We start from the raw sequence: 25956 nt of genomic DNA on the forward strand, positions 1-25956 counted from the left end.
TGGTATATTAACCGGGTTGATTTGAGTTTTTTTTTTAATTTTTTTTTTCAACTTTATCCTTGAATACTGGGTTGATCGAGAATTATGTTTAATGACTTGTTTCATTATTCTTTCTATAAGGTTATTTGAGGCTCAAATTTGGAAAGTTGCCTCGAGTTGACTTGGATCGATTCAATATGTTTTCATCTTAATATTAAAAAAAAATTGTGTTGAGTTTTTTTTGTTAAAACATGTTTTTAATAATCATTTAAATTATCTATAAACCCATTTAAATTAATTATATTATATCGGATAATTTCTACACAATTTATTTTTTAACTAGAAAACTTGCTAGCAACATCTAAATAATTTTTTTTACATTCAAAAAAAGTAATCTGGCCTGTAATATTACACGAGCGAATAATCTAGTTTTAACTAATTATTATTTGTCTAACATCTGAAAACTTTCTTTTATTAATTAAAGTAGTGTTTTCAATCTCTTTTTAGTTTTAAACTCATGATACATGAAATTTGAATTGAGAGCTCCAGTACTATAATTGGATGAAAATGATTCTAATCGATCATCGAGTTAATTTAAATTAATTATTGTTACAAAAACAATATAATCAAAACTTCTAGGTATCTTCGTAGGTTTCTTTTTTTATTGTAATGTGTACATTTCATTTAATAATTTTTTTAATTGTCACGTTTTCCGTTAACTTGTATTTTAAAATCACAACAGCTATCAAACTATTTTGTTTTTTTTTTTTTTTTTTTTTAAATCATGTTATTTTATCAATATTTTTTAAAATCTGTGCTATATTTTTTTTTTAAAAATCGATTTTTGCTGCTTTGTTTTCAGTTTTCACTTATTAACCTCAGCAACACTACCACATGCCAGTCTCAATTTCCTGTCGGTTACCTTCCTTCCTCAGCCCGAAATCTTACCGTACACGTGCTCATCACCACAACCTTGTAGGATACAAAAAGCCCCTAATCAGCCCAGACACAACTCAAGAAACTCCACGAACATCGAGAAACTCTCTTCACTTGACACGCTTGCTTATCTCTCACCACCATTTTTTCCGGCGAGCCGGGAAAGTGAAGTTCTCATGCTGCTTCCACTCTCAAATGCTTCATCTTCTCCTGAACCCCAAATCAAGAAACCAAAAACTCCACCTGATTTCCAAAGAAAAGACTCATTCAAGTCACCTAAAGCATTTCTTGCTGCTCATTACCTTTCTCTTAACCAACCTCGCATATGTCTTTTCCTTTCTGTTTTCTCCATTCAAATCCTCCTCCTCGTCGCTTTCCGCTCCCTTCCTCTATCCCTACACCACCGCCGCCAGAACTTTCCTTCTCCCTTCAGCACCAGACACCACCAACTCCTCAACCAAAACCGTCACCACCGTCACCACCGCAACCACCTCTCCCAGCACAGTGAAAGAGGAGAGTTCCTGCGAGTTTGGCAAAATCTTTGTCTACGATCTTCCGAGTGCTTTGAACAAGGAATTGGTTAGCAATTGTGATGAATTGAACCCGTGGAGTTCAAGCTGTGCTGCGTTGTCGAATGACGGATTTGGCCCTGTAGCCACTGGAATCTCCAGTGTTGTACCGGAAAATCTTTCTCCTGCCTGGTACTGGACTGATCAGTTCGTGACTGAAATTCTAGTCCACAACAGAATTTTGAATCACAAGTGCAGAACTCAAGACCCCAACAATGCGACAGCCTTTTACATTCCGTTTTATGCTGGACTTGCTGTCGGAAAATCTTTATTTTTCAACAACTCATCAGCTAAAGAACGCGATTTTCACTGCGAGATGATGCTGAAGTGGGTTCAAGACCAGACGTATTTTCAAAGAAATGAGGGTTGGGATCATTTCATGACAATGGGAAGGATTTCGTGGGATTTTCGACGGTCCAAGGACAAGGATTGGGGCTCGAGTTGCATTTACAAGCCAGGTATGCGAAACATCACTCGCCTTTTGATTGAACGGAATCCGTGGGATTATTTTGATGTTGGTGTCCCCTACCCTACCGGATTCCACCCTCGACGGGACAATGATGTTGTCCAATGGCAGGATTTTGTCCGAAATCGTAACAGGAAAAACCTTTTCTGTTTTGCTGGTGCGAAACGTAGCAAATTCAACAATGATTTTCGAGGGTTGCTATCGAATCATTGTAGGAATGAGTCTGATTCATGCCAAGTTGTGGATTGTGCTGGTTCTAAATGTTCTAATGGAACGTCCTTGATTCTTGAAACGTTCTTGGATTCTGCATTTTGTTTGCAGCCTAGAGGTGACAGTTTTACAAGAAGGTCGATTTTTGATTGCATGATCGCTGGTTCGATTCCGGTCTTGTTCTGGAAAAGATCTGCTTATTATCAATATGAGTGGTTCTTACCGGGTGAACCGGAGAGTTATTCGGTGTTTATAGATCGAAATGGAGTGAAAAATGGGACCACATCGATTCGGAAAGTGCTTGAGAGCTATAGTGAAGATAAGATTAGGAGAATGAGGGAGAAGGTTATTGAGTATATACCAAAATTTGTGTACGCTAGACCTCAAGAAGGTTTAGAGACTATAAAAGATGCATTTGATGTTGCTATTGATGGTGTTTTGAGGAGATTCAAAGAGCAAGAGCAACCTGGTTACAAGTGGTAATTGGAGGAAGTTAAGATGGTGATTTGGGTACTTGGGATCCAATTTGTGAAGATGATCATATACCCAAGCTTTAGAAGACTGATTTTTTTACAAGAAATTTTATATAGACACAGTTATTACAAGTTGTTACTACAGTTTTTTGGTACATGTATTCTTTATAATAATGTTGTATACTACAGTTGTAATTCGTTTGAGTCTGAGGACTATAAATTTTCAGAAATACATGTTGTGTAATTGGGCTATAATTTTATTAGCTAGTTAAACTGTAGCCTCCTATCATCAGATGGATCAGGGAGGCCAAAATTGCTGGTGGTGGTATGGTGGTCCAAGCTCCTTTTTGTTGGCTGGAGACAGCTGCAATGGATTTGGCTAGCTAGCTGGCTAGTTGGGTGTCAAGCATCATGATGAAAGAAAATAAACATGGTGAATTTGTTTGGGAGGACCATGCTTTGATCCAAGCCCATGGATCTAGACATAAAGGAGAGATGATAATGTATAAAAATAATTAATGTCTGCCAAAGAAAACTCCAAGATCAGCACCTGTTGATGTTATTTTGAGTTGTGTTTGTAGTTTTCTTTCTGCTCGATTCCTTCCTTCGTTCACTTGGTCTCTAAGAGCAAATTCCATGCTCATAAGTTTAGTTCAACCATTAATGACTGCAGTCATGTTAACTTGTTCTTGCATTTCTTTAACTTCTGCAAATTGTGTAGGAAAAGGTGTAATGTTTTGCATTTACAAATCAGTCGGAGTTGCGGGATGGGTTTGGTGAATCTTTATCGCTACTGTGCAGCATCTGTATCAACACCATCACTACCAAAACGTATCAATGTGTAGAACAAAAACAGTGAATCTAAGTTTTGAACAAAAACAGTGAACAGATAAGATTATCTTTAAACATTTGGATGTAATATTTCTGCAAGTAGCTTTGTATTGGTTTCATGCACTTTTATGAAGGAGAAGAGCTCGACGGGTGCTTTAAAATCTTTATGGTGGGCCTTCCAAGGGTAAAAGGCAACTTGAAGGAATCTCTCTATGCTATATTTTTGTACTTATAGGCAACAAAAGGAAAATGGGCTCCTCCTTGTTCTTTAATTAAGCCCTAAAGAATTGGGGAAGTCAATAAAGAAATGCAATCTCTACCGTTGCTGTCTTGGTGATGGGATTTCTAGCCAGTTGAAAAAAAATATGGAATCTGTGTTGGTGGAGAGATGAGGTTAAATGAATGGGAGAGTAGAAAAGGACAGGGTGTTGTATGATTGCAATTTGCATGTCTTAAGAAATAATGAGAAATACAACATTTTCAGGCAAACAGACCCATGATTGTTTGTTTAGCCTAGGATCAACATATTATAACTTTATATTAGCACCCCACTCAATTTCTTTACGCACCATGGGATATTGTGATTGTTTGGTATTGTTATTTTTATTTAAAAATATGTTAAAATAATATTATTTTTTTTTATAGTTTGACACTTCACAATTTAAAATATTATCGAAAATATATACAAGCACAAAATACTTCAGTTAATATCTCAAATACAATTTTTATTCATATATAAAATCGATTTGTTATTAATTTATACAGGACATATGCATACACTTGGGCTAGAAACCCCAAATATTTTAGTAGATTAAGGTTGAGTTTAGGAATATGGTTGAAACCTTGTTCTTTTAAAATTCAAATTTTTTTTGTTAAAAATTATTTATTTTTATATTTTCAAATCATTTTGATATGCTAATCTAAAAAATAATAGTCCTAAGCATAATAATTGCTTGCTTGCAATAATTTAAACCAAGAAATTTATATGAACAATTCTGAATAAATGTTTTAAAATTGTTATATATTGAGTAATAAATAGAGAATAATTATTATAAAATTCAATTCAATACATATCATGTAAAATATTTATAATTTCTTCCATTCAATATCGCATACACACACTCTAATATTAGCATTACACATACATGTAAAATTTATAATTTGATACACACACACCCTTACCTTATATGCTATCCTTTTATTTTATACTGAATAATAAATGATATTAAATAATAGATACTGAATAAATATGTAAAACAATAAATCAAATATGAATATCCAAATTTTTCATTCAATAAATCAAATAATAGGCCGACCTGCCATGGACTAATAATAAAACCCAGTAAGTTGGTTCTTGGATCAAAACTGATAATTCATGGACTAAAATAAGAGCACAGCCCAATAAGATGATAACGAGGCACAATTGCCAGGACAACAATTTTTTCTTTATTTGGCAAATTCTATCTAAATATTTTTCTTCGTAAAATATTTGGAATTTTTAAAAATAAATAATTTAATTTATAAGTACTAAAAATATAAATAATCCTAAATAATGTATTGTACATTATAAAATACTGCTATAAAATAGTTGGAAATAGTATATACAATATATTTACTTAATTGCAAAATGTATTTTCATATTTTGATGTTCAAGAACATCTGATTGTTTTTATTTTTATTTTTAAAATAAACAACTAATATAACTACACACTATTTATGAGCTTAAAAAAATTATTTTTTTTCTGTGTTTCGATAGAAATGACAAATACATAAGAGATGAAAACATATTTAAGTTAAGGAGATAAATACATAAAATAAATATTTTTAGAAGAAATTTATATATCTTTAAAACAATAAAGAAGTACATGGAAGATATGCCTTTCTTTTATCTTTTTTATTTATTTTATGAGAATCAAACACTATTTTAATTGTTATCGAAAAAAAAAAAGGAATAATAGAGAATAAAATAGATGGAGGTGATAAAAAAAACATGTATCATGAAATTCACGCCAAAACCATTTTATTTTATGTTTTTCTCTTTATTTATTTAACCAAATAATTTTTATCTCTTATATATATATATATATAAACAAACCAAATACAAGGTATAACCAACACTTCGAACCCGTTTGGGCTGTTGAACACATTCCCTAACGAATCCTTCATATGCAAGAAATCTGTAGCAGCAAATCCTATCATTGAACAAAACTTGTCGATGTTTGTCAAATAGAAAGACACCTACTTTCGTTTTGTCTTTTATGTCAATACCTAAAAAACTCAATAGATAAATTCTAGCCTGCGTTTTCTCTTTTGACCCCACGTCTCTCCCCCTCTCCCTCTGAGCGCTTTCTTGGCCAAAATGAGAAACTCCCATCATTCTCTCCTCTCTTACTTTGCCTTCTTTTTGGTTCTTGGCCTATCACAAGCTGATCAATCAATAATCAGCCACCTCCAGCCTCAACCGCTTGAGTCTTTCAATCTCAGTTTAGTCCAGGTAATTAATATGTTCACCACTAATTGATTCTTTCTATATTCACAATTGCTTGGAATAATTTCCATTTCTTTTTAGAATCTGAGAAGTTAAAATTCCTTTTTTTTGTGTGTGTTTGTTTAAAGAATGCAGGGAGCTGTTACTACACGGTGGTTATCTCAACAAGTTGTTCCTCTCCAAGATATACTCGTGATCAGATCGGTATTGCTTTTGGTGATGCTTATGGCAATCAGGTTTGGTCTTGAACTGATTCTATGAGGTGGATATTTTTTATTTTTTTTGTAGGATTCAAGACAAACCCTTTATTGTTGATTAATTCTTAATTCTAGATATTTTTGTTTAATGTAGTAGAATGTTGTCTATGATAATCATCAATACTGGTTCTTGTTAATTAAAAGACATTTTTTTTTTGTTAATTTATCTTCTAAAACCTAGAATTTATGATCAAGTTGACCTTTTGATAAAAAAATGTATGTAGTAATGACTTGTCAGTGGCTGAGCCTTGGAAGTGTAATGGGGTTCCCTTGGAAGTGTAATTGGGTGGGAACTAATTTCTTGTTTTTAAGAGGAATTTTACTTGTTAAGACTACTACTAGCTAAATGGTTTCTTGAGAAATTAAGAATATTAGTAGCGGGATTGAGAATGAGTAGTAGGAGGACTGTGTTCCTCTACAATATCGCGTTTGCAAGTATATTTACAAATAGAATAAAACATCGAACAATGTGTTTGAAGGGGAGGAAAGGAAAGGGAAGATATGGAATGGGAGGGCAAGTACTAGGTATGTGTATGCATGTGAGGGCAGAGAAGAGTGAAAAGGAAGATTTAATTAGAATTGGAAGGTGCTCAGGAAAAAAACAACAACAAAAGAATCAAAGGCATGATTGTATTTGTTCATAATACTAGAGGATGGAGGGAATTACCAAGGTAATATTGAAGAAGTAAGTGAAAATTACGTCCAGTTAATTATCTTCCTCTCTACCTATCCAATTTGGGGTTTTGAAAATTTTTTCAATGTAGAGGGGATAAGAGTTATTAAGAGTTATGGTATATCCCCCAATACCCTCCGATTCTAAATGAGGTGAAAGGTTCATTCTTTCCCCTTGGAACTTTCTTATCCATGGCGTTGTAAGTGGTGTGTGTTACATTTTGGTTTTGCGGTGTATATTGAACTTTTGGTATTTTCGGTGAAAAACTGTTGCTGATAGCAAGAAGTTCGAGAGTGGTTCCAAATTATTTGATTTATAAGCTTGCTTTTTTAATTTATTTTTCAGATTTATACACCAAGGTTGGATGATCCATCAACAGGAACATTTGAACGGTGTTCCTCCGATACATTTCAGATATCTGGACCTTGTGCATATCAGATATGTTATGTCTATCTCTACAGAAGTGGACGAGATGGTTGGAAGCCTGACACTGTGCAGATTTCTGGTTATTATTCGAGGACTGTTACATTTACTTACAATACCTTCATCCCCAGTGATGTTTGGTATGGCTTTAATTTGTGCCAGAATGCCTCTTCTGCGCTTCAGCAACGAATTCCAAAATGGTTTATGTTCGTGATTCTTTCCGTTCTTGCTAGTTTCATATTCTAATACAAGACGAGTTACAAGCAGCACATTGGTAGTTGCTGGGACTTTTGCTAGCAACCTATCCTCACCAGCATGCTGCAGAAGACTAGGCAAAATACTAGCACTTGAAATGTTCATTTCAATAGTTCTAATATGGTGTGAAGTTGTAATTAACTGGTTACTATCATTACGAGTGGATTCCCATTGGTTTAAGAACAATAGCCAGTGTAGATTGGACCATAAGCAAAACTCTTTGAAAACCATCTAGTGACTGTGTAGCTGTTAGATTGTGTTTTTAACCCATTGTTGTCTGTATGGGTGCTTATGAATCACATAATAATAATAATAATACAGTTGAGCCATCTTTTTCCCTCTTTTCTTTTACGTTTTTATCGAAACAGTTGAGCCATCTTGATCTTCAAGGTTGGAGCCGAAGGAGCTGTTCGTGGACTGTTTGTTGAAGGTGTAATCTGCTGTCTTCTTCGTAGTCTGCTGTCTTCTTTGTAGTCTGTACAACGCACATACAAGTCTTTTCAACAGGTGGAAAGGTTAGGTGTTAGTGTTGGTGTTAGGGACCAATTTGACCACCACAGAGAGTTGAGGGACTATATTACCACCTCGAAATTTGGGGCATTGACGTGTCCAATCTTCCCTGGGAGTCCCTGTTGACCACCCGAGAGTTCCTACCAGTCCATCTAAGGTGGAATGGTCAGACATGCTTTGCTCCCTGCCACTCATTTTAGGTTCTGGAGAAAGAGCACACTGCTCGTTTAGGATTTATCCGTGTTCCTTGCATAGCACAATGACATCTAGCCTTTCAAAATTGACAGAGCCAACCCTTACTGGTGTACATCCCAACGCACTAGCAATCCATGTTTACCGTGCATGGTCACAAAAGAAGAGCAAATGTTACCCTTCTTAAATCTGTACAGCACACTCAGGAACCTGTGTGGTTGATGGCGACTGATGTTTCTAAATATATCAGCTTGTCTAGGAAGAGGAATCCTCACAGCTTGCCAAACAAAATCTTTTGCTTTAGGTGGGCCTGGATCTGCCGAGTACCGTGTTCAACGTCCCTACACCTGCCTGCAATGGCTCGTTGCCTCTTGTGAAGGAACCAGTAGCGGTCCCTCCCTTCCAAAATTCCACCCTCTCTGCGTCCTTTTGATGTCAATTTGCCATTTATGCCACCACCTCACCAAGAGATGGCTAGACAACGTTTCTCTGTAACACCCCATTTCCACATTTCCTTTCTCCTTCCCTCTCTATCACTATTTTGCCGTTGTCTCAAATGAAGATCACGAAGTGGCAGACTCTTTCATCTCGATAATATTAACAAAAAATTCAAAATATACTGCATAAAGTTACACTGCATAAAGTTCATCTTTCATCTTGATAATAAGCAAGCGCTGAGCAGGAATTGCTCATAGTTCCTTACACGAGGGGTTAGGCCACACAACAGACGTTGAAGAAACCATAGAATTTAAACATGAAATTTTCAAACCAACACTTAAACGCAAAATACACTGCATAATCAACAAGTTATTCATCTACAGACTCGGCCATATTGTTGCACATTAGCCACAACACTAAACATCTTTCTTTCTTCTCTCACGTGGTATCTCAGCCCATTTACTCCTCTTGTCAGAATGATCCTGTCATCCATTTATTCCAGTAGAGCAATGGTTATCCAAGCTAATGGAAAGCCTAAAGTTCCACTCTTGCTGAAAGGGTATCTGTTACTTCACCATCATGGACTGCAAAATTATGTTTTTGAGACGTAGGGGACCCCCGCACTAATTGTGGCTGATTTTTTTTTGGGGCCAACTGTTATCCGCTTGTCTGTATAAACAATCAATGATATCTAACTCTAACAAAAAAATTGAAAGGATGGGGGCCCGAATTTAAACCGGATTTGAAGTGTACATGTACAATGCATCTTATTCAATTATTTCCTTAGGTTTGACCTAAACAAAAGGAAGATTAGTTTATCTTCATTTCTAAATATCATCTTATCCTTCAGACAACGTTTAGTTCTGAGATAAAGAAAATAGAAATAATAGGACAGAGAAAATATGTTCCAGATTTTGTTATGTTTTGAAAAGATATAAACTCATTCCAAAATTATACTAAAAATAAATTTATTTAATATTTCTATCGTCGTCTCTCAATCCAAACAAGTTTTTAACCGATTCACATTTGCAATCTTAGCCTGATCTTTTGCTTAAGAAAAAATAATGGTCTTCCAAAGAACTGGCCACTCATTGGCATGCTGCCTGGCCTCCTCTTCCGAGTCCACCGGTTTCATGACTGGGTCACAGATGTTTGAGAGCAAAGCAAGTGTACTTTCCAATTCAAAGGCCCTTGGTTTGGTGGCATGTACATGTTGGTCACGGCTGATCCAGCCAACGTACACTACATAATGAGCTCAAATTTTTCCAATTTTGAAAAAGGGTACGATTTCAATAAAAGATTCGATATTCTGGGAGATGGGATAATCAATGCCGACAGGGATTTGTGGAAAAACCAGAGGAAAGTTGCTCAAGCACTGGTCAATCATCGGTTGTTCTGCAAACGCTTGGTTAAGACTATCCAAGATAAGGTGGAAAGGGGTCTAATTCCAGTCCTTGAGCACGTGTGTAAACAAAGCCTAGTACTGGACTTGCAGGATTTGTTCCAAAGATTCACATTTGATGCTTCATGCGTGAGCTTCGACCCCGGATGCCTCTCTATTGATTTACCAGAAGTTGCTTTCTCAAAAGCTATGGATAATTAATGCCATGGAAGAAATAAAGGGTCACCTCTACCTCGCGTTCTCGAGAGGATACTACAAGATAGTGACTTCACGGGGAACTTATGAACTAAGCTTGGTAATTTATTTATTTATACTATGTATTGTTGATTTTTTTGTTTCTTGGTTGCTATAAATAATTTACTTTGTTCAAAAGTTTTACCATGCATCTTTACATTCTGATCACTTAATATATTTTTATGTTTTAAATTTTCAACACTTGACATTTTATTTGGAGGAGGAACAAAACTCGAGGATGAGTTTTCTCCAACCTGGGAAGAATGAAATAACCAAACTTAAAATAATAGATGATTCTGAATATTTAGATATAAATATACCATAACTAGATAAAAATTTATCTCATATAAATTATTGGATGACCTAACATATTCATTTATAGATTAGTGAAACAAGTCTAAGCCAAAGGAGAGACCTGGTCATTTATACTAGAATGATGGCTTAAAAAGATCATAAATTTTAATTTGATTATTGGATCGAGAAGTTATTAGAAATTGTTTTTCTTTACAATACTCTAACAAAATTATATAAATCATCAAATCTTTAGATATAAAAAATCTTGGAATAAGGTCTTGATTTGGGTTAATTTTATTATTATTTTTTCTTTGAATTTTATACATTGTTTTGGATTTTATAATTATTTTCTTTGTACTTTGAATTTTTATTTTGTTTTTTAATTGGGATAAAATTTTTGTCGTTCTAAGATTTTGTAAATCGTATGATGTGACATGCTTAATTAGTATTATTTTTGAAAGAGAATAAAGTTGTAAATTCGAGGTTTACATTCGCAACTCTTTCCGATCATTAAAATTTTGTGTTATGTATTTGTTTGATATTTTTAGCTTCCCCGTGCATCACATTTCTGCATTCACTAGGATTTTATCTAACAAAAACTCTTAAATTTGAACCACTGGATTATCCATATAAGTGAAAGTGCAATTGAAATCTTAACATGGATTATCCATAACTTATAAATTCCAATAGACTGCAAACTTAACATGCATAACACAACACAGATGGCTTCAGTGGTCCTCTTTGAAATCTTCTTTGCTTTCATTTGCTTTCTCAGCCTGATCTTTTGCTTAAGAAAAAATAATGGCCTTCCAAAGAACTGGCCACTCATTGGCATGCTGCCTGGCCTCCTCTTGCGAGTCCACCGGTTTCATGACTGGGTCACAGATGTTTTAGAGCAAAGCAAGTGTACTTTCCAATTCAAAGGCCCTTGGTTTGGTGACATGGACATTTTGGTCACGGCTGATCCAGCCAACGTACACTACATAATGAGCTCAAATTTTTCCAGTTTTGAAAAAGGGTCCGATTTCTATAAAAGATTCGATATTCTGGGAGATGGGATACTCAATGCCGACAGGGATTTGTGGAAAAACCAGAGGAAAGTTGCTCAAGCATTGGTCAATCATCGGTTGTTCTACCAACGCTTGGTTAAGACTATCCAAGATAAGGTGGAAAGGGGCCTTATTCCAGTCCTTGAGCATGTGTCTAAACAAAGCCTAGTGCTGGACTTGCAGGATTTGTTCCAAAGATTCACCTTCGATGCTACATGCGTGATTGTGACCGGCTTCGACCCCGGATGCCTCTCTATTGATTTACCAGAAGTTGCTTTCTCGAAAGCTATGGATAATGCTATGGAAGCAATATTTTATCGACATGTTTTGCCAGAGAGCACTTGGAGGTTGCAAAGATGGCTAGGAATTGGAAAAGAGAAGAAACTGAAGAAAGCTCGGGAAACACTTGATCGCATAATAGCCGAAATTATATCGATGAAGAGAGAAGAATTGAGCAAGGGAAACAGATTAATGGAAGAGGATGGAGAAGGTATTGATCTGTTAACTTCATACATGAGTGAAGATTATAATATGGGATTTAAATCAGAAGATGAGTTTCTAAGAGACACCATTGTAACTTTCATGATTGCTGGACGAGACACTGTAAGTTCATGTCTGTCTTGGTTTTTCTGGCTTGTCTCAAAGAATCCAGCAGCAGGCGCCAAGATTAGAGAAGAGCTGGAAACAACTCTACCGGAAAAAGAAGCTGAAAAACGGAGGCTATTTGACATAGAAGAGATAAAAAAGCTGGTTTATCTACATGGGGCGTTGTGTGAATCTTTAAGGCTCTACCCACCGATTCATTCTGAATTCAAGTCCCCTGTAAGACAAGACATCCTTCCAAGCGGTCACCGAGTCCATCCAAAGACGAAAATCGTGTTTTCTTTATATGCAATGGGGAGGATGAGTTCAGTATGGGGAGACGATTGCTTCGAATTTAAGCCTGAAAGGTGGATTACAGACAGAGGAGGGATGAAACATGAGCCTTCTTACAAGTTTTTTTCTTTCAATGCAGGACCTAGGACTTGTCTTGGAAAGGATGCGGCTTTCACTCAAATGAAGGCAGTTGTAGCTGCTATAATCTACAATTATCAGGTTCAAGTAGTAGATGAACATGCTGTAACCCCTAGCCAGTCCGTTGTTCTTCACATGAAGCATGGAATGAAAGTTAAACTTACTAAGAGATGGGCTTGATCAAGAAACCATGCCAATATATATGGGGATTTCAAGTTTTAATCCTCAGCAGTCAGTCCTACTACTGTTCTTCTTTCTGAAACCAATGCCACTCGTGTTCTTATCATATGTATTCCTACTTTTATTTTGACTTTAATAAATTTCCTTGATCCTTCACCAAGGAAATATGGCTTCGTTTTGTGGCTCCACGGATGCAACTCCAATTTAGTGCATACCTGTTCAATTGCAAGTGTTTTGCCTTTCGAGACGAGTACATCAATGATCATTCTCTAATTAAACTACTGGTTTTTATTCCTTTTCTCAAGATCAGGTTATCTTTTGCACATAGAGATTAAATCCATCGACATGCTAGAACCGACTCTGTAATACTAAGATTGACCAAGGCGCCCGCGCCCCATTTTGTTACTCGGTTAAATCATCTGTAGGTACATAAACTACTTGAATAGAAGTTATAATTAAGGGATTCTTATAACATATTTCAAAACTAAAAGATTCATGAAAATTCTGCCTTTTGATCTGAAAATCATACCAATCCCACCAACTAGCAGGAATCATACTGTGCATTAATTCATTAGCTGAAGTTGCAGAACTGGTAGCAGGGCTTCTTAACATGGAGCTATTCAATCTGGGGTCCAAGCTTGACATCATCGCCATTTAGAACATAGCAGAAAGCAGGAAATCTTTAACATTTGGATGCTATATATCTTTTCAGTTAGGAGTAATATTGCTTTATGCACTTTTATTTAGACTGGTAGACTTCAGTAGGCGAAGAATTTTAATTAAACGAACCTCAAAATCTTCATGGCGGAAAGCTTCCAGGAAAAATCTCCATGGTTTTGATTTTTTGCACAGGCAATAGAACAAGGAAAAATCAAGTAAGAGATGTCAATTGCTATGGTGTGATTGGATAAAAGAGTCTCTCTTGTCAATCGCCAAAAGACGTGCCAAGTGTTGATTGCCTGGACGGCGATACCAGAAATGTCTTCGTCCTCGAGAGGGGTGAGCTCCCTTTGTGTCAAATCCTCACACCATATGTGGCCACGTTTGGATAAGTTAATTGTAATTTATATGCTCAAATCACAGGGATGACGATTTGCATATGTGCACCACCAGTTTGAATTCAAAAGGAAGCCAGTCACTATCTATTTTGCTGTTTGTTTAACTAATAAGCCTTATCGTTCTGGGAGGCCAGGTTCGGCGATAGAAATTTCTATAGATGGAGACCTAAAGCTTTCCATCATCTTGAGTCAACCAAGATACTCTGTATTCATTTTATTTTTATATTTGATAATTTATAGATTTATTATTATTATTATTATTATTATTAAGAAATGTTTTGGTTTTAGAAGTTTTTATTAGTGGGTTTTTTATTAAATATTTTTAATATAATAAAAAATAACTTATTTCTTTGCTTGAGGGAGATATGGCTAGAATTTAAAAATAGTATAATGTATGGAAATTAGATCTAACATTAGAGATGCCATGACATTTATAATTCATGATGCAAGCCTGTTTTAAATACGGATCCATAAAAATTAGTAAAATAAATTTAACCGTGAATATTTATAATATTCATTAAAATTTTAGTTTAATTTTATATATCTAACTATTCAAGTAAAAATATATATACATAATAGCACACGTTAAATCATCCACCAACTCCTTGAGATTCAACTTAGATGTCTAAAATTAAGAAATTTAAATTAAATTGTTAAGAAAATATATTTATTAAAGCACTTAAAATATAAAATAAATGAAAATTTGTTTTTATCAATCATTAGTTTTTTTTACCCTTAAAGCTTTATTATTTTTCTTTTGGTGCAAACAAAATAAATGCAATTTGTCTTATAGGATTTCAAAAACATTACATTGTTTAGTTTCATTTTTAAATAATATCCATAAACTCAAGTAAATATTATTTAAAATCTCTCTACAACAACAGAAACTAAGTTATAGAATAGAAGGGAAAAAAAGAAAAAAAAGAAATTAAAACTAAGGTAATATTGAAAAATTGAGATGAAAAAAAAGTAAAAATCTTGTGAAACACTCTTCATTGGACCGATTTTTATATTGGATTTTGAAATCAAAACTAATGCAGAATTAATCCTGGTAACTAAAATTAATCTTTGTCATTTATCAGCCTTCATTAACTACTATAAAACAAAATTAACTTGATTTTTAGGCTCTTCATTGATGAGTTATTATTTAGACTCTTCGTTCATGAGTAGAACAAATAAAAAATAGGCTAGAAAAAACTAATTATTTATAGATCAAATAATTATTTTACAACAAATATATATCTAAATCTAAAATATTTTTATAAAAATTACCTCTTTATTAGTAAAAAAATATTTTATAGCAAACCTAGGTCCAAGTTTCGAGACATGAGGTTGAAAGAGCATAAAGACAACTTAAACCCAAAGCCTACTTTAATCAGGGTTATCTTATCTAAAAGTTTTGGTTCTTTAAAAATTTATTTTCAACTCTTCAACTTCTTCCTATATAAACCACAAGAAAATCATGTAATTAATTATTCAATATAAAATTAAGGATTATTGATTTTATGAAACATGTTAACAAAAAGTTTTTTATATCAAATTTTTATTTACTATAATTTATTTTAATTATATTAATATTTGATATTAAAGTATTTTTGTTGGAGATTAATTTCCATTAAATTCTTAACTTAAAAATAAATGGACATCATTTTTAATTTATTATTAAATATATCAGTTAATCATGTTTGTAAGCAAATTTCTAAAGAAAACTTCACTTCTTCTGTCTTGGTAAGGAAATAATTGAACACCAAGATAATTAATATATTGCATGTTATTTAATTTGAATACAAAGTTTTTTATTGTATGTATTTTCGAAAAATATCTCCAAACATGCTACTTGAAATTCAAAGCCTTAGCGATGAGTCAAATCTTGACAAGTCCGTGCCAAAAGTAAGAAAATTCAAGTATAATAATAATAATAATAGTAAGAAAGAAAAAGAAAACTATCATTCTGATCCCTAAGATGTTACACAATTCTCATTTCATCCAAAAAGAAACGATTTATCAATTATTTTTCATGATCTATTATCATGTGGGTTTTTTTCTATCAAAATTCGTCATATTTCTCAATCAAAAACATTAAATACACTTCAAAAAGTGTCATTTTAACTTTGTAATAGAATTTGTTTACTGTTTTAGCCGTTCTTGTTCAACGAAATCCTTTCATTAAATAAATCAGTGTAATTTTATTTAAAAAATTGGCGTCATTTCATTGCAAAGGTAACAATAATAAACATATATATGGAAGGGTATAATATTTGAACAATGTGCGATGCTATAAAGGCTCAATTGAGAACGAAAACAGTCTAGAGGCGTAGATACAATTTATTTTTTAAAATTATTTTGATGTATTAATGTTAAAAATAAATTTAAAAAATAATAAAAATATTATTTTCATTATTTTAAAATAAAAAATATTTTAAAAACATATGCTATTTCAATATAAAAAAGGATTTTAATTGAGAGTTTGTAGTTGATAGAGTATCGGAATTGATTGGATGTTTTCATTAGGTTTACACGCACACACACGTACATACAACATATAAAGTGCTAATATTTTTAATGTGACTGCTTGGTGAAAGATGTTGCACTTTTAAAGTGCTTTCACCAACTAGTCAAAGTGAAAAACTCTAAAATCATGGTAGCTAGGGTGAAACGGCAAAACTTTTCAAATGTTGAAGAAGAATGATCAATATTATTGTGAAAAGAAAAAAAATAAAATTAAGGCAGGGAATGATTCCGATTTTTTAAATTCAACAAAAAAGGGAAACAAAATCACTGTAGCTAGAGGTGGCCAGGAACCTACGGTTCTGCCATGGTTTCCTTAAGAAAGTATCGTCGTTCAATATTATTGATGAAAACTCTGTTTAAATCATCCATGGCTGCCTTGACCAGGCTTTACAAGATGATTAACCACGTCTAAACCCAGCTAAACTAAATTCTGACCATGTAGAAAAATGATTTAATTAATTAAGATTGAAAGGAAAATAATAATATTAAAATATAAATCGCTAGCTTAAATTCCTTTCCTTTTGTTCCTACTTCACTGGCTACCAGGTCACCGCTCCTTGCCTGTTTGAACCTGATGTTCAACTCATGTGCAAGAAAATCTTGCATTTCTTTCTATCATCGTACAATCTAAGAAAACGTTTTTTTTTTTTTTTTTTTTTTTGTTTTTCAAAGGCAATTTGTCACTTATGCGCAACTACCATTCCACCAAAAACCCTAGAATCTCTTTATAAATACCAGGCTAAGGCTCTGTGTACTGTAACCCCCATCTATCTATCTATCTTTCTGTCTTCTCTGTTTGAAGAAAAAATGAGGAGAGCCCATTGCACTTTTCTGCTTTGCTTTGCCTTCATTTTTGCTGTTCTGTCAAAAGCTGATCAACCGATCAACAAGTTCCGGCCTCATGTTCACGAGCCCTTCAGTCCCGGTTTAATCCAGCAGGCAATTCCTCACTAATTAATTATCCCACTTTAATTATTTATAGTATTCTCGTTGTATTTAAAATATTTCCATGTATCTTATTAAGAAAATTCTCTTTCTTTATTTGTTTTTTTCTAAAGACTGTAGGGAGCTGTGCTTACACGGTTGTTATTTCGACAAGCTGTTTATCACCCAAGTATACAACTGATCAGATCAGTATTATTTTCGGTGATGCTTTTGGCAATCAGGTAATTAACTTGTATTTATAAAACTGGTTTTTTACTCTACGCTTGTTTGTTTCTGATCAGAAAAAGTCTTTTTCTGATCATATTTACATGTTCGGTGCAATTTTTCTGTGCAAGAGGAACTTGTTTTCCCCCTCTTAAAGGTGGGATTTTTTACACCAGAAAGAATACAAAAGCATATCCAATTTTTTATAGGTATATTTCTGGTGCACGTGTAATTAATTCCATTGACAAAGGATATACAGCATTAGAAAATATATCTATGTTTCAATTACCAAACACAAGAAAATGTTTACTAGTTTGTTGTCCTAAACGTTAAACGTAAAATAAACATATTGAGAAATTAAGTATCGAATATTTGTCTTGTCAGGAAAATATATTTTCATTTTCTGAAAAAAATAAAAAAAAAATTCAATAAATAATATGTCGTAAAATCAAAGACAAAATCAGTTGTATATCCATAACAATTTAATACACCTCTATATGAATGAATGGGTAGTCAGGTTTCTGCAAGCAGATGACAGTGACGGTTCGTGGCTTTGCATGGCTCCAAAAAGAATTAATTTCTTGATTTCAAGAAGAACTGAACTTGTCGCTAAATCTTAATTGATTTCAAGAATAAATTCAACAAAATTAACTCCAAATTAGTAATCTGATCCTTTTACTTTTTTTTTGTTTTGATGCGTTCATCATCAGGTTTATGATTCGAAGCTGGTTAACCCATTTACGATCACATTCGAGCAATGTTCGACAAACACATTTCAGGTAACTGGATCATGTTCACTTGAGATATGTTATGTCTATTTCTACAGAAATGGAACAGTTGGTTGGATTCCACAAAGCGTGGAGATTTACGGATCATTTTCAACTCCTGCCGTGTTTTTCTTCAATTCAACCACCGTTCCTGAGGGTGAATGGTATGGAATTAACAAGTGCCAGCACTTTCCTAGCGCCCCTCCTCCTTCTTCAGCGCCGCGGCTACACATTATTCCTGGATGGTTTTTGTACTTGATTCTAGGGATTCTTGCTACTTCCATATTTTTATCCTATTAACAAGCTACAACATCCTCCAGCAGTATGATGATCACAGTGATCTGTTTCGAGCTAGTTTATTGCTATTGTTTGCTATTTCTGGATTGTTGAACACCAAAAGGCCATTGTAATGGTACTTGAAATAATTAATTTGCGGGGGGAGCCTTTTTTTGTGTTTGATGTATTTTTTTTTATGAATTAATTATGTGTAATGTCATTGTGACTAGTTAATGAATTAACTCTCTTGTTACGAGTGAATTTGTGCTGGTTAATTTAATAGCAATTAGCGGAGTAAGGGCGTGATTATTAGTCCATTGATGTCTATTTCAAATATATTTCTAAATGTTTTTACATGAAAATATCGAAATTACGGAAAAATATTTTAAACTGCTAATTATTAATCTTCGTTTTCAATCTAAACACAGTTAAAATTTATAATTTCTTGAGGGCACTTCTAGGCGTTGTTGATATATATATATATAAAATCTGATGCTACCATCTTATCCTCTAGCTAGTTAAAATGAAAAAAGAAATAAAAAACATCTTTTTCTTTAATATAATGTCGCTCTTGATTTCAAATTTTGGTGGTTTGGTGTTGATGAATTTATTTTGCATCGTGATATAAAAATAAAATGATTTTTTTAGAATCAAATGGTGTCTCAATAATTTGTCATTTTAATATTAAAAAACATACACATTTAAAATTATTTTAACTTAAATTATATTTATATCAGTCGTTCCAAATATTTTTAGACTTGTCAAATCAAATGGAATTTACTGTTTATTTTTAGACATTTAACTTTTTTTTAATTAAAAAAATATTAATAACATCTCAAAATCTTATTATAACTCGACCAACAGCATAGTGAAAATAAATTATCTTGGTAACGCTATGGCAAATCAATGCAACAACCATAGATTTTGGACGTTAGTGTGAAGAAAAAGTGGTACAAGAAAGCAGCACTTTTCAGGGCAGAGTAGTCTTGAAAATTTAAAACTAACCATTCCTTGAGCTTGCTTCTCATTGGAAGACAAAAACCAACAACCATCTAATTGGACGGACTCTTAAGAGAAAACAGTAAATTCCACTCGTCCTGATCGGTCAAAATCGAGAGCAACCAAACAAGTCCTCCAAGAAGGTGAGTGCGAGGACTGTTAAAAAAACAACAAATAAAAAATAGATATAATTTAAAAAAAATTTACCATTCATTTTGAATATAAAACGAATAAAATGAAGCTAACTGTTAGCGTAGAGAAAACCAGTTCACTTGTATATACATATGCATCTTCTTCTTGTTTTACTCTTTTTGAGAGGATTCTATATATGATCCAATCTTTAATTGGTAGTCATTAAACACGAAAGAACAAGTTCATAATATTAGCATGTAAGAAATGGGGTTCCAAAGATTTTGTAAGAAGAAAGTTTAAAACAAGCTAAAGACAGTCGAATTAAGCAAAAATATGGAAGTCCAAGAATAAATAATGAATTGATTTTAGAATTTTCAAGTCAAGAAACAAACAAACATATTTGTTCGAGTGGTGTCATAAGGCCTTTGCTGCAATTAGTTTTATCAAGTTATGCAGATTTTTGCACTTGAGATCTTGGTCCAGTGGTTGAAAGGACTTGTTTCTTTCCTTTGTATCCTGGGTTCAAACCTCACCGTGCACGCCTGTCACCCCCGCGGTGCGTTACATACTCACTGGGTTTGCAAGATGTTCAGTAAGCCGTGAAATTAGTCGTGGTACACGCAAGCTGCCCTGAACATCCACATATAAAAAAAAAAAAAAAAAAGTTATGCAGATTTTAGAGCTACCATGTCTCTACTGCTCTTGTTGACTCTGGCCATATTGGTGGTCTCCGAGGAGACACAAATTTCCTTCTTACAGGAAAGTAGGAAATTTCCTCCAACAACGTGGCACTCTTTACATGGAACAAAAGTGTTCGTCTTCTTTTCTTTTTTCTTTACATGGAAACAAAAGTGGTAGTCTATTACAGTTTATTTTTCTTTGTTTTATTTCTGTTGCTTTTGAATTGCAGGGAAGTTTGGACACTAACGACAAGGCCCCAAGGCCAGAGAACCAAAAGGAATATTCATCCGAATAATAAGAAAGTAAAGGAAAAGGGCATAACTACACAAATCCATGAAGGACATATATATATTAATTTTTTAAATCTATACATACACAACAATTTAAATTAGATTGCCACAAACTATTTAATTTTATTTCATTTTATATCAATCAAATATACAAAATAATTTTTATTTTTCATATATACAAAATTCAAAAAAGTTAAATAACAAAAAATTCCAACAAAATTAAAAATTAAAAAAATTCCACCAATCTATATACAATCATTAAAAAAACAAGAAAAATAAAAACATTTAAAATTTTTTCAAGTGAATCAATCTTTTTAAATTAACCTAAGTTAACTAACCCCAAACCTAAGTTCCTAGCTGATGAACTTTCAAGTCGTTTTATAACTATACTCTTTTGACTCCAAGTACAAGCATTTTCTCTCTAGAGAACTACCACCAAGTCAACAGCCATACAAATGTTTGTTTTTATATTTTAAAAAATTTTAATTTTAATTTTATTTTTTTACTTTAAATTAATATATTTTTGATGTTTTTATATTATTTTGATGTATTAATTTTTTAAAAAATAAAAAATATTATTTTAATATATTTTTAAATAAAAAATACTTTAAAAAATAATAACAAGTAAACTCCTAAATATCAACAACCAACTAATTATTTTATATATATAAAAAAAACCCTCAACAACGAGAAGAATCCCAAAAAGATAAAGGAGAAAGAAAATCATTTCTAGATAAAACAATAAAAGGCAGTGCTTTTATGAGTATTATGTGGCGAACCAACGACCATACGATCATGTTATGATTATAACTCGCTACTTAATTAACGCTTGTGTTGGAGTGGATTTGTGTTGGATTAATAGCAATTAATTAAGCAGTGTCATGCTGTAATTACTAGTTAATTGATGACTTTTTTGAATGTTTTTACTATAATATCTTGAAAATATATCATTAAAAAATATGAAAAAAATTGATTTTTTTTCAGATGAAATACAAAATACACTAACCAGTCCATTGTTCTGCTAGATTTTTACGACTGTCCTTGAGCTAGCTTTTTTCATATTACAATTTTGTCTGACTTTCAGTACGTTTCTTCAATCATTTGAAGTTCTATTTATCACAGTAGCCTAGCTAGCCCACGGATCATCTGATATTTATTAACTTTTTTTTATATAAAAAATCGATTTCTATTAATTTTACGTCAGTCATACATCGTAAAAAATTTAATCAGATGAAATTTATGTTTTTAAGAGTAAAAAAAGAGAGGATAAAGTTGGAAATGTTAACGGTGGGGAGTATTTAGGTGTCAAATATGGGCGATCCATGTTTTCTACCGACAACCATAAAGGTACTTCGTCTTAGAAATCACAAACATGACAATCAAGAATATTGCCACAACCACCGGACGTTCAGGACAAAAAAAAAAAACCCAAAGGTACCAAGATGCTTTTCAAGACTCATTATTAAATTTGTATGTACTAGCCAAACGTGTAACTCATGAAACTTATAATTTAAATATGTTTGTTTTTAAAGTAGTTTTAATGATTATAGTATATATAAAAAATCGATTTAAAAAAAAAATAGTTAAATGTAGTTAGTTGAATTTAGATATGTGTTTTGGTAAAAATTATGATCGAGGTTTATGTACAACAAAAAACATATATAAAATGTTTGGTTGTGGTTATTTTATAAAAATGTTTTTTACTTGGAAAATGTATCAAAATAATTTTTTTTTATTTTTTAAAAAATTATTTTTGATATTAGTGCATCAAAATAATATGAAAATACAAAAAAAAAAATTAAGTTGAAGTAAAGAAAAAAATAAAAAAAAAAAAAAATACTTTTGAAGCACAAAAACAAATAAAATTTTATGAAACTCAGTTAAAAAAAAACATCCTTACAAATTTAACTATGTTTTTTTATATCAAATACCTAACTATGCAAACTTTGCATAAAAGTAAAGACTATAGAAACGCATCCTTACAATTTAAAATGAGCTGAATTTTGATTTGAATTAGTTTTGATATTTATCTGATTAAAAAAATTGAAAGATTTTTTACTTATAAAAAAGAAATGTGATTTGGGACAAAAAGTGATAAATTCCGGTTAATCTAATGAGTCCTGAGCTAATAACTTAGTGGTAAAATTCTTTTATGGGTTGGACCCAAATCAGATGAGATAACAAAGTTGAAAACCCTCCATTCCTTATAGTTTCCTTTTCATAATAGAAGACAAACCAACAACCATCAAATTGGACAGATTTAAGGGTAAACTGTAAATTGATCCACTCATCCAATGCCCTATCCATGAGCAGCAAAAATATCCCTTGAGAAGAATATAATCATCAGAGCATCATTGAAATTTTTTTTTGATTAATTCGGTTAAAATTTAAAATTAATCTACTAATTTTATAAATCTAGTTCTGATCTAGTTAAAACCTAATCCTCAAGAAAACCAAATGTGACTATAGCCAACAATGAACTATAAAAGAATGTAAAATATATTGTAGACAGAGAGCCAAAAGACATCAGAATTACAAAGAAAACAGAATCAGCACCCATTCCATGACATCTTCAGTGCAAGAAGCTCCATCAACAACACCTGATTATATGAAAGAATCTGCAGGTTACCTCGTACATGCTAAAAAAGCATAAGTCCTGCCCATGAATCCTCATGAGCTCCATGAACAGTCAGTAGTACACAGCATCAGCAAATGGTACAACACTGAAGCAACATCTTTATATGTAACCATAACGATAGAAAAGATAGATCTCCATAGAATCTTCATCAATTCAGTCCAGAATCAAACCAAAGTATGAGTGAAGGACAACTACAAAAATTTCGATTCACAACTACAAAAATTTCCTACTGCAATGGTGAGATGCTGCTAATCTATCGGAGATACGTACTCTTTGCTTTGCTAAGTAATATGTCCCCTTTAGTACTCAGAATCTCGATATCAAACATCAATGCCGTGTTTCTAGTTGCGGATAACTTTTGAAAAATTGGTAAAAATCATGAAAAGGGATTAAAATTTCAAGTAGAGACAAAATATGTGTTTCGCTATGAATTCTGCCAAACATATGGTTGCATGTGATGGTGAAGTTTTTCAAGCTCATCTTGTGTTAAAGAAGGAAATTACCCAATAATACGTAGTAAGGGGAGATGTTATACGTCAGACTGTGAAGTAGAGAATGGGTTTGTTTCCTGCCTTGGCATTCTTCTCCATGGAGTATCAAACACTTTCAGCAAATGTTCTTTTTTATGAAACCCCATTATTTTTAACTAGTGTGGCTATTTTACAAATTTCTAGATTTGTTTTACATGCGTTAATACCGGTCTTATGGGTCTTAACTATCATCAAAATCAATCTATAGTGTGAAGTTGATAACTTGGTTTCCAAGTTTGTTTGAATTCCATGTTCTCACTTTAGGGTTAGTAGTAATCTAATTAAAGATAAGGTTAGTAGTAACAATTGCGTCCAATTTCTCCGATAAGGTTCTCATTGAATGCATGAATGACCTAAGGTTTGGGCAGTATAACTTGAAGGCAAATATTGCAAGACAATTTAAGAAATCTGTGGAAGTAACTGAGAAGAAGCTGCTGGGAAAGACAAAACACAAAGCCAAACAATCTGTCCCAGTAAGGGAACGAGACAGTAGAAGTTATAAGGAGGTCCTGAGTCTGAACAAAACAGATCATGTTTATGAACCAAAGCAATCTGGAGACACCAGCTCACAGTCTTGTGTTGAAGAGGTTCCCTACAATATCAGTATTGATGACAGTTTATGGCTAACTAAAAGTCTCATTGGGACTATTCTGGACGACGTTGATTACATGGAAATTAGACGTAGGCTTTTTTATGGAACCAATCTAAATTTGAGGTAGCAAACATGGAGTATGGGCAATTGGTTTGGTGGCTTTGTTCGGTGCTCATAAAGCTAGTGGTTTTCGTTGTGTAGCTGTTGGTACATATGCTCCTTGCTGCACCAGAGAGCGAAGACGGTTTTGTAGAGAGTTGTGTCCATTGAAGCATGCCTTTGAGGACCCCTGGTTCTTGATATGGATGTGAACATGAGCTCTCACTTGAGCAAAACGTTTTAGGTGGCAAAGTCTAAAAACTTCACTTGCTAGAGAGAGAGAGAGAGAGAGAGAGAGAGAGAGAGAGATTTAATGTATAGACCGCAAATATCGCCCTAATTCTCGTAATCCAAGACTCCGCTGATATATATATATATATATATATATATAGAAGCTAATTACACTAATTCCTCGGATTCCTGCAAGATCACTCAGATTCCATTTGTTTCTTTATTTATTATTTTTCTTGGTGGTCCAGATTTCATTCCTTAAACAAGAAAGAAAATGAATTTCTTTTCTGTTTTTGGGAACTGACAGACACCAATTAGCTGTGGTCATCCACCAATAAATAATGCCACTACCAATAGAGCCATGTCCCAGAATCCCATTCTCTATATATATGCTCTTGCCTTGCACCTCATAGAGAGAAACCATTCTCAGCTCCTCTTCTCTACCTCTTAAAGTAATTAACTTTCTCAGTGCTTTATATATATAATATTAGTAGTTTTTATTTGATAATGAATTCTTTTGTTTGATTTTATTAGATAAACAAATGGGATTTGTTCTTTAATATGATATTATTACAAGTAAATGTTTGGTTTATGAATTCTTTGTTTCATTTATTAGTGGCAAAATGGGGGTGGCGACATTCATATTGATCATCAAGAAGAAGGGCCGAGGAGGAGAGGATGTGGATGCAGCTGCTCGAAGAACGATTTCTTGCCGGAGGAATCATTCCAAAGCTTTGGAAATTATCTTCAAGCACTTAAAGAAACTCCCATGAGGTTCAAAGACAGGCTCCTGACTCGTTCCAAGGACTCAACGGAGATCCATGGGATCAAGGCCAGAAGTGAGCATGAGATGAAGAAAACCCTAACTTGATGGGATCTCATATGGTTCGGCATTGGTGCTGTCATTGGTGCTGGCATTTTCTTCCTCACCGGACTTGAGGCTAGAGAACATGCTGGCCCTGCCGTCGTCTTGTCTTACGTTGTTTCCGGTGTTTCTGCCATGCTTTCTGTTTTCTGCTACACCAAGAATGTTGAAGACGGCACTGTCTCCTCAAAGAATGACGCCTTGTGAGGTTCAAGCGTTAAAATTTAGAAATGTACTTTCCAAAACCTGTCAGGTTATTAATCTC

General features: G+C 33.3%; 4 protein-coding genes across 4 annotated transcripts; all 4 read left to right on the plus strand.

Annotated features, from left to right (window-relative positions):
- The first annotated feature begins 887 nt into the window (after nt 1-887).
- On the plus strand, nt 888-3199 carry LOC118056370 (xyloglucan galactosyltransferase XLT2-like). Its single transcript, XM_035068553.2, is given in 2 exon segments — nt 888-1340; nt 1342-3199. Coding segments are annotated over 2 exon segments (1551 nt in total). The 5' UTR covers nt 888-1091; the 3' UTR covers nt 2644-3199.
- A 2394-nt stretch (nt 3200-5593) lies between these two features.
- Nucleotides 5594-7889, plus strand: LOC118056371 (embryo-specific protein ATS3B). Its single transcript, XM_035068554.2, has 3 exons — nt 5594-5958; nt 6081-6188; nt 7228-7889. The coding sequence occupies exons 1-3, from the start codon at nt 5824-5826 to the stop codon at nt 7549-7551; spliced, it is 567 nt and encodes a 188-aa protein (XP_034924445.1). The 5' UTR covers nt 5594-5823; the 3' UTR covers nt 7552-7889.
- A 3411-nt stretch (nt 7890-11300) lies between these two features.
- LOC118056372 (alkane hydroxylase MAH1) lies at nt 11301-13051 on the plus strand. Its single transcript, XM_035068555.2, has one exon. The coding sequence runs from the start codon at nt 11335-11337 to the stop codon at nt 12871-12873; it is 1539 nt and encodes a 512-aa protein (XP_034924446.1). The 5' UTR covers nt 11301-11334; the 3' UTR covers nt 12874-13051.
- A 4134-nt stretch (nt 13052-17185) lies between these two features.
- Nucleotides 17186-18895, plus strand: LOC118056373 (embryo-specific protein ATS3B). Its single transcript, XM_035068556.2, has 3 exons — nt 17186-17381; nt 17501-17608; nt 18302-18895. Exons 1-3 carry the CDS (start codon nt 17250-17252, stop codon nt 18656-18658), a joined length of 597 nt encoding a protein of 198 aa, XP_034924447.1. The 5' UTR covers nt 17186-17249; the 3' UTR covers nt 18659-18895.
- Nucleotides 18896-25956: the final 7061 nt, after the last annotated feature.

Source organism: Populus alba, chromosome 15, assembly GCF_005239225.2.
Source record: "Populus alba chromosome 15, ASM523922v2, whole genome shotgun sequence".
In the NCBI taxonomy this organism is placed as follows: Eukaryota; Viridiplantae; Streptophyta; class Magnoliopsida; order Malpighiales; family Salicaceae; genus Populus; species Populus alba.

What these genes read in the sequence shown, in the direction of transcription:
- LOC118056371 (XM_035068554.2), top strand. Translation starts at nt 5,824, where the DNA reads ATGAGAAACTCCCATCATTCTCTCCTCTCTTACTTTGCCTTCTTTTTG. An exon ending in TCAATCTCAGTTTAGTCCAG is followed by an intron (nt 5,959 to 6,080) that starts GTAATTAATATG and finishes GTTTGTTTAAAG; the next exon opens with AATGCAGGGAGCTGTTACTA. An exon ending in GTGATGCTTATGGCAATCAG is followed by an intron (nt 6,189 to 7,227) that starts GTTTGGTCTTGA and finishes TTTATTTTTCAG; the next exon opens with ATTTATACACCAAGGTTGGA.
- LOC118056372 (XM_035068555.2), top strand. Translation starts at nt 11,335, where the DNA reads ATGCATAACACAACACAGATGGCTTCAGTGGTCCTCTTTGAAATCTTC.
- LOC118056373 (XM_035068556.2), top strand. Translation starts at nt 17,250, where the DNA reads ATGAGGAGAGCCCATTGCACTTTTCTGCTTTGCTTTGCCTTCATTTTT. An exon ending in GTCCCGGTTTAATCCAGCAG is followed by an intron (nt 17,382 to 17,500) that starts GCAATTCCTCAC and finishes TTTTTTCTAAAG; the next exon opens with ACTGTAGGGAGCTGTGCTTA. An exon ending in GTGATGCTTTTGGCAATCAG is followed by an intron (nt 17,609 to 18,301) that starts GTAATTAACTTG and finishes GTTCATCATCAG; the next exon opens with GTTTATGATTCGAAGCTGGT.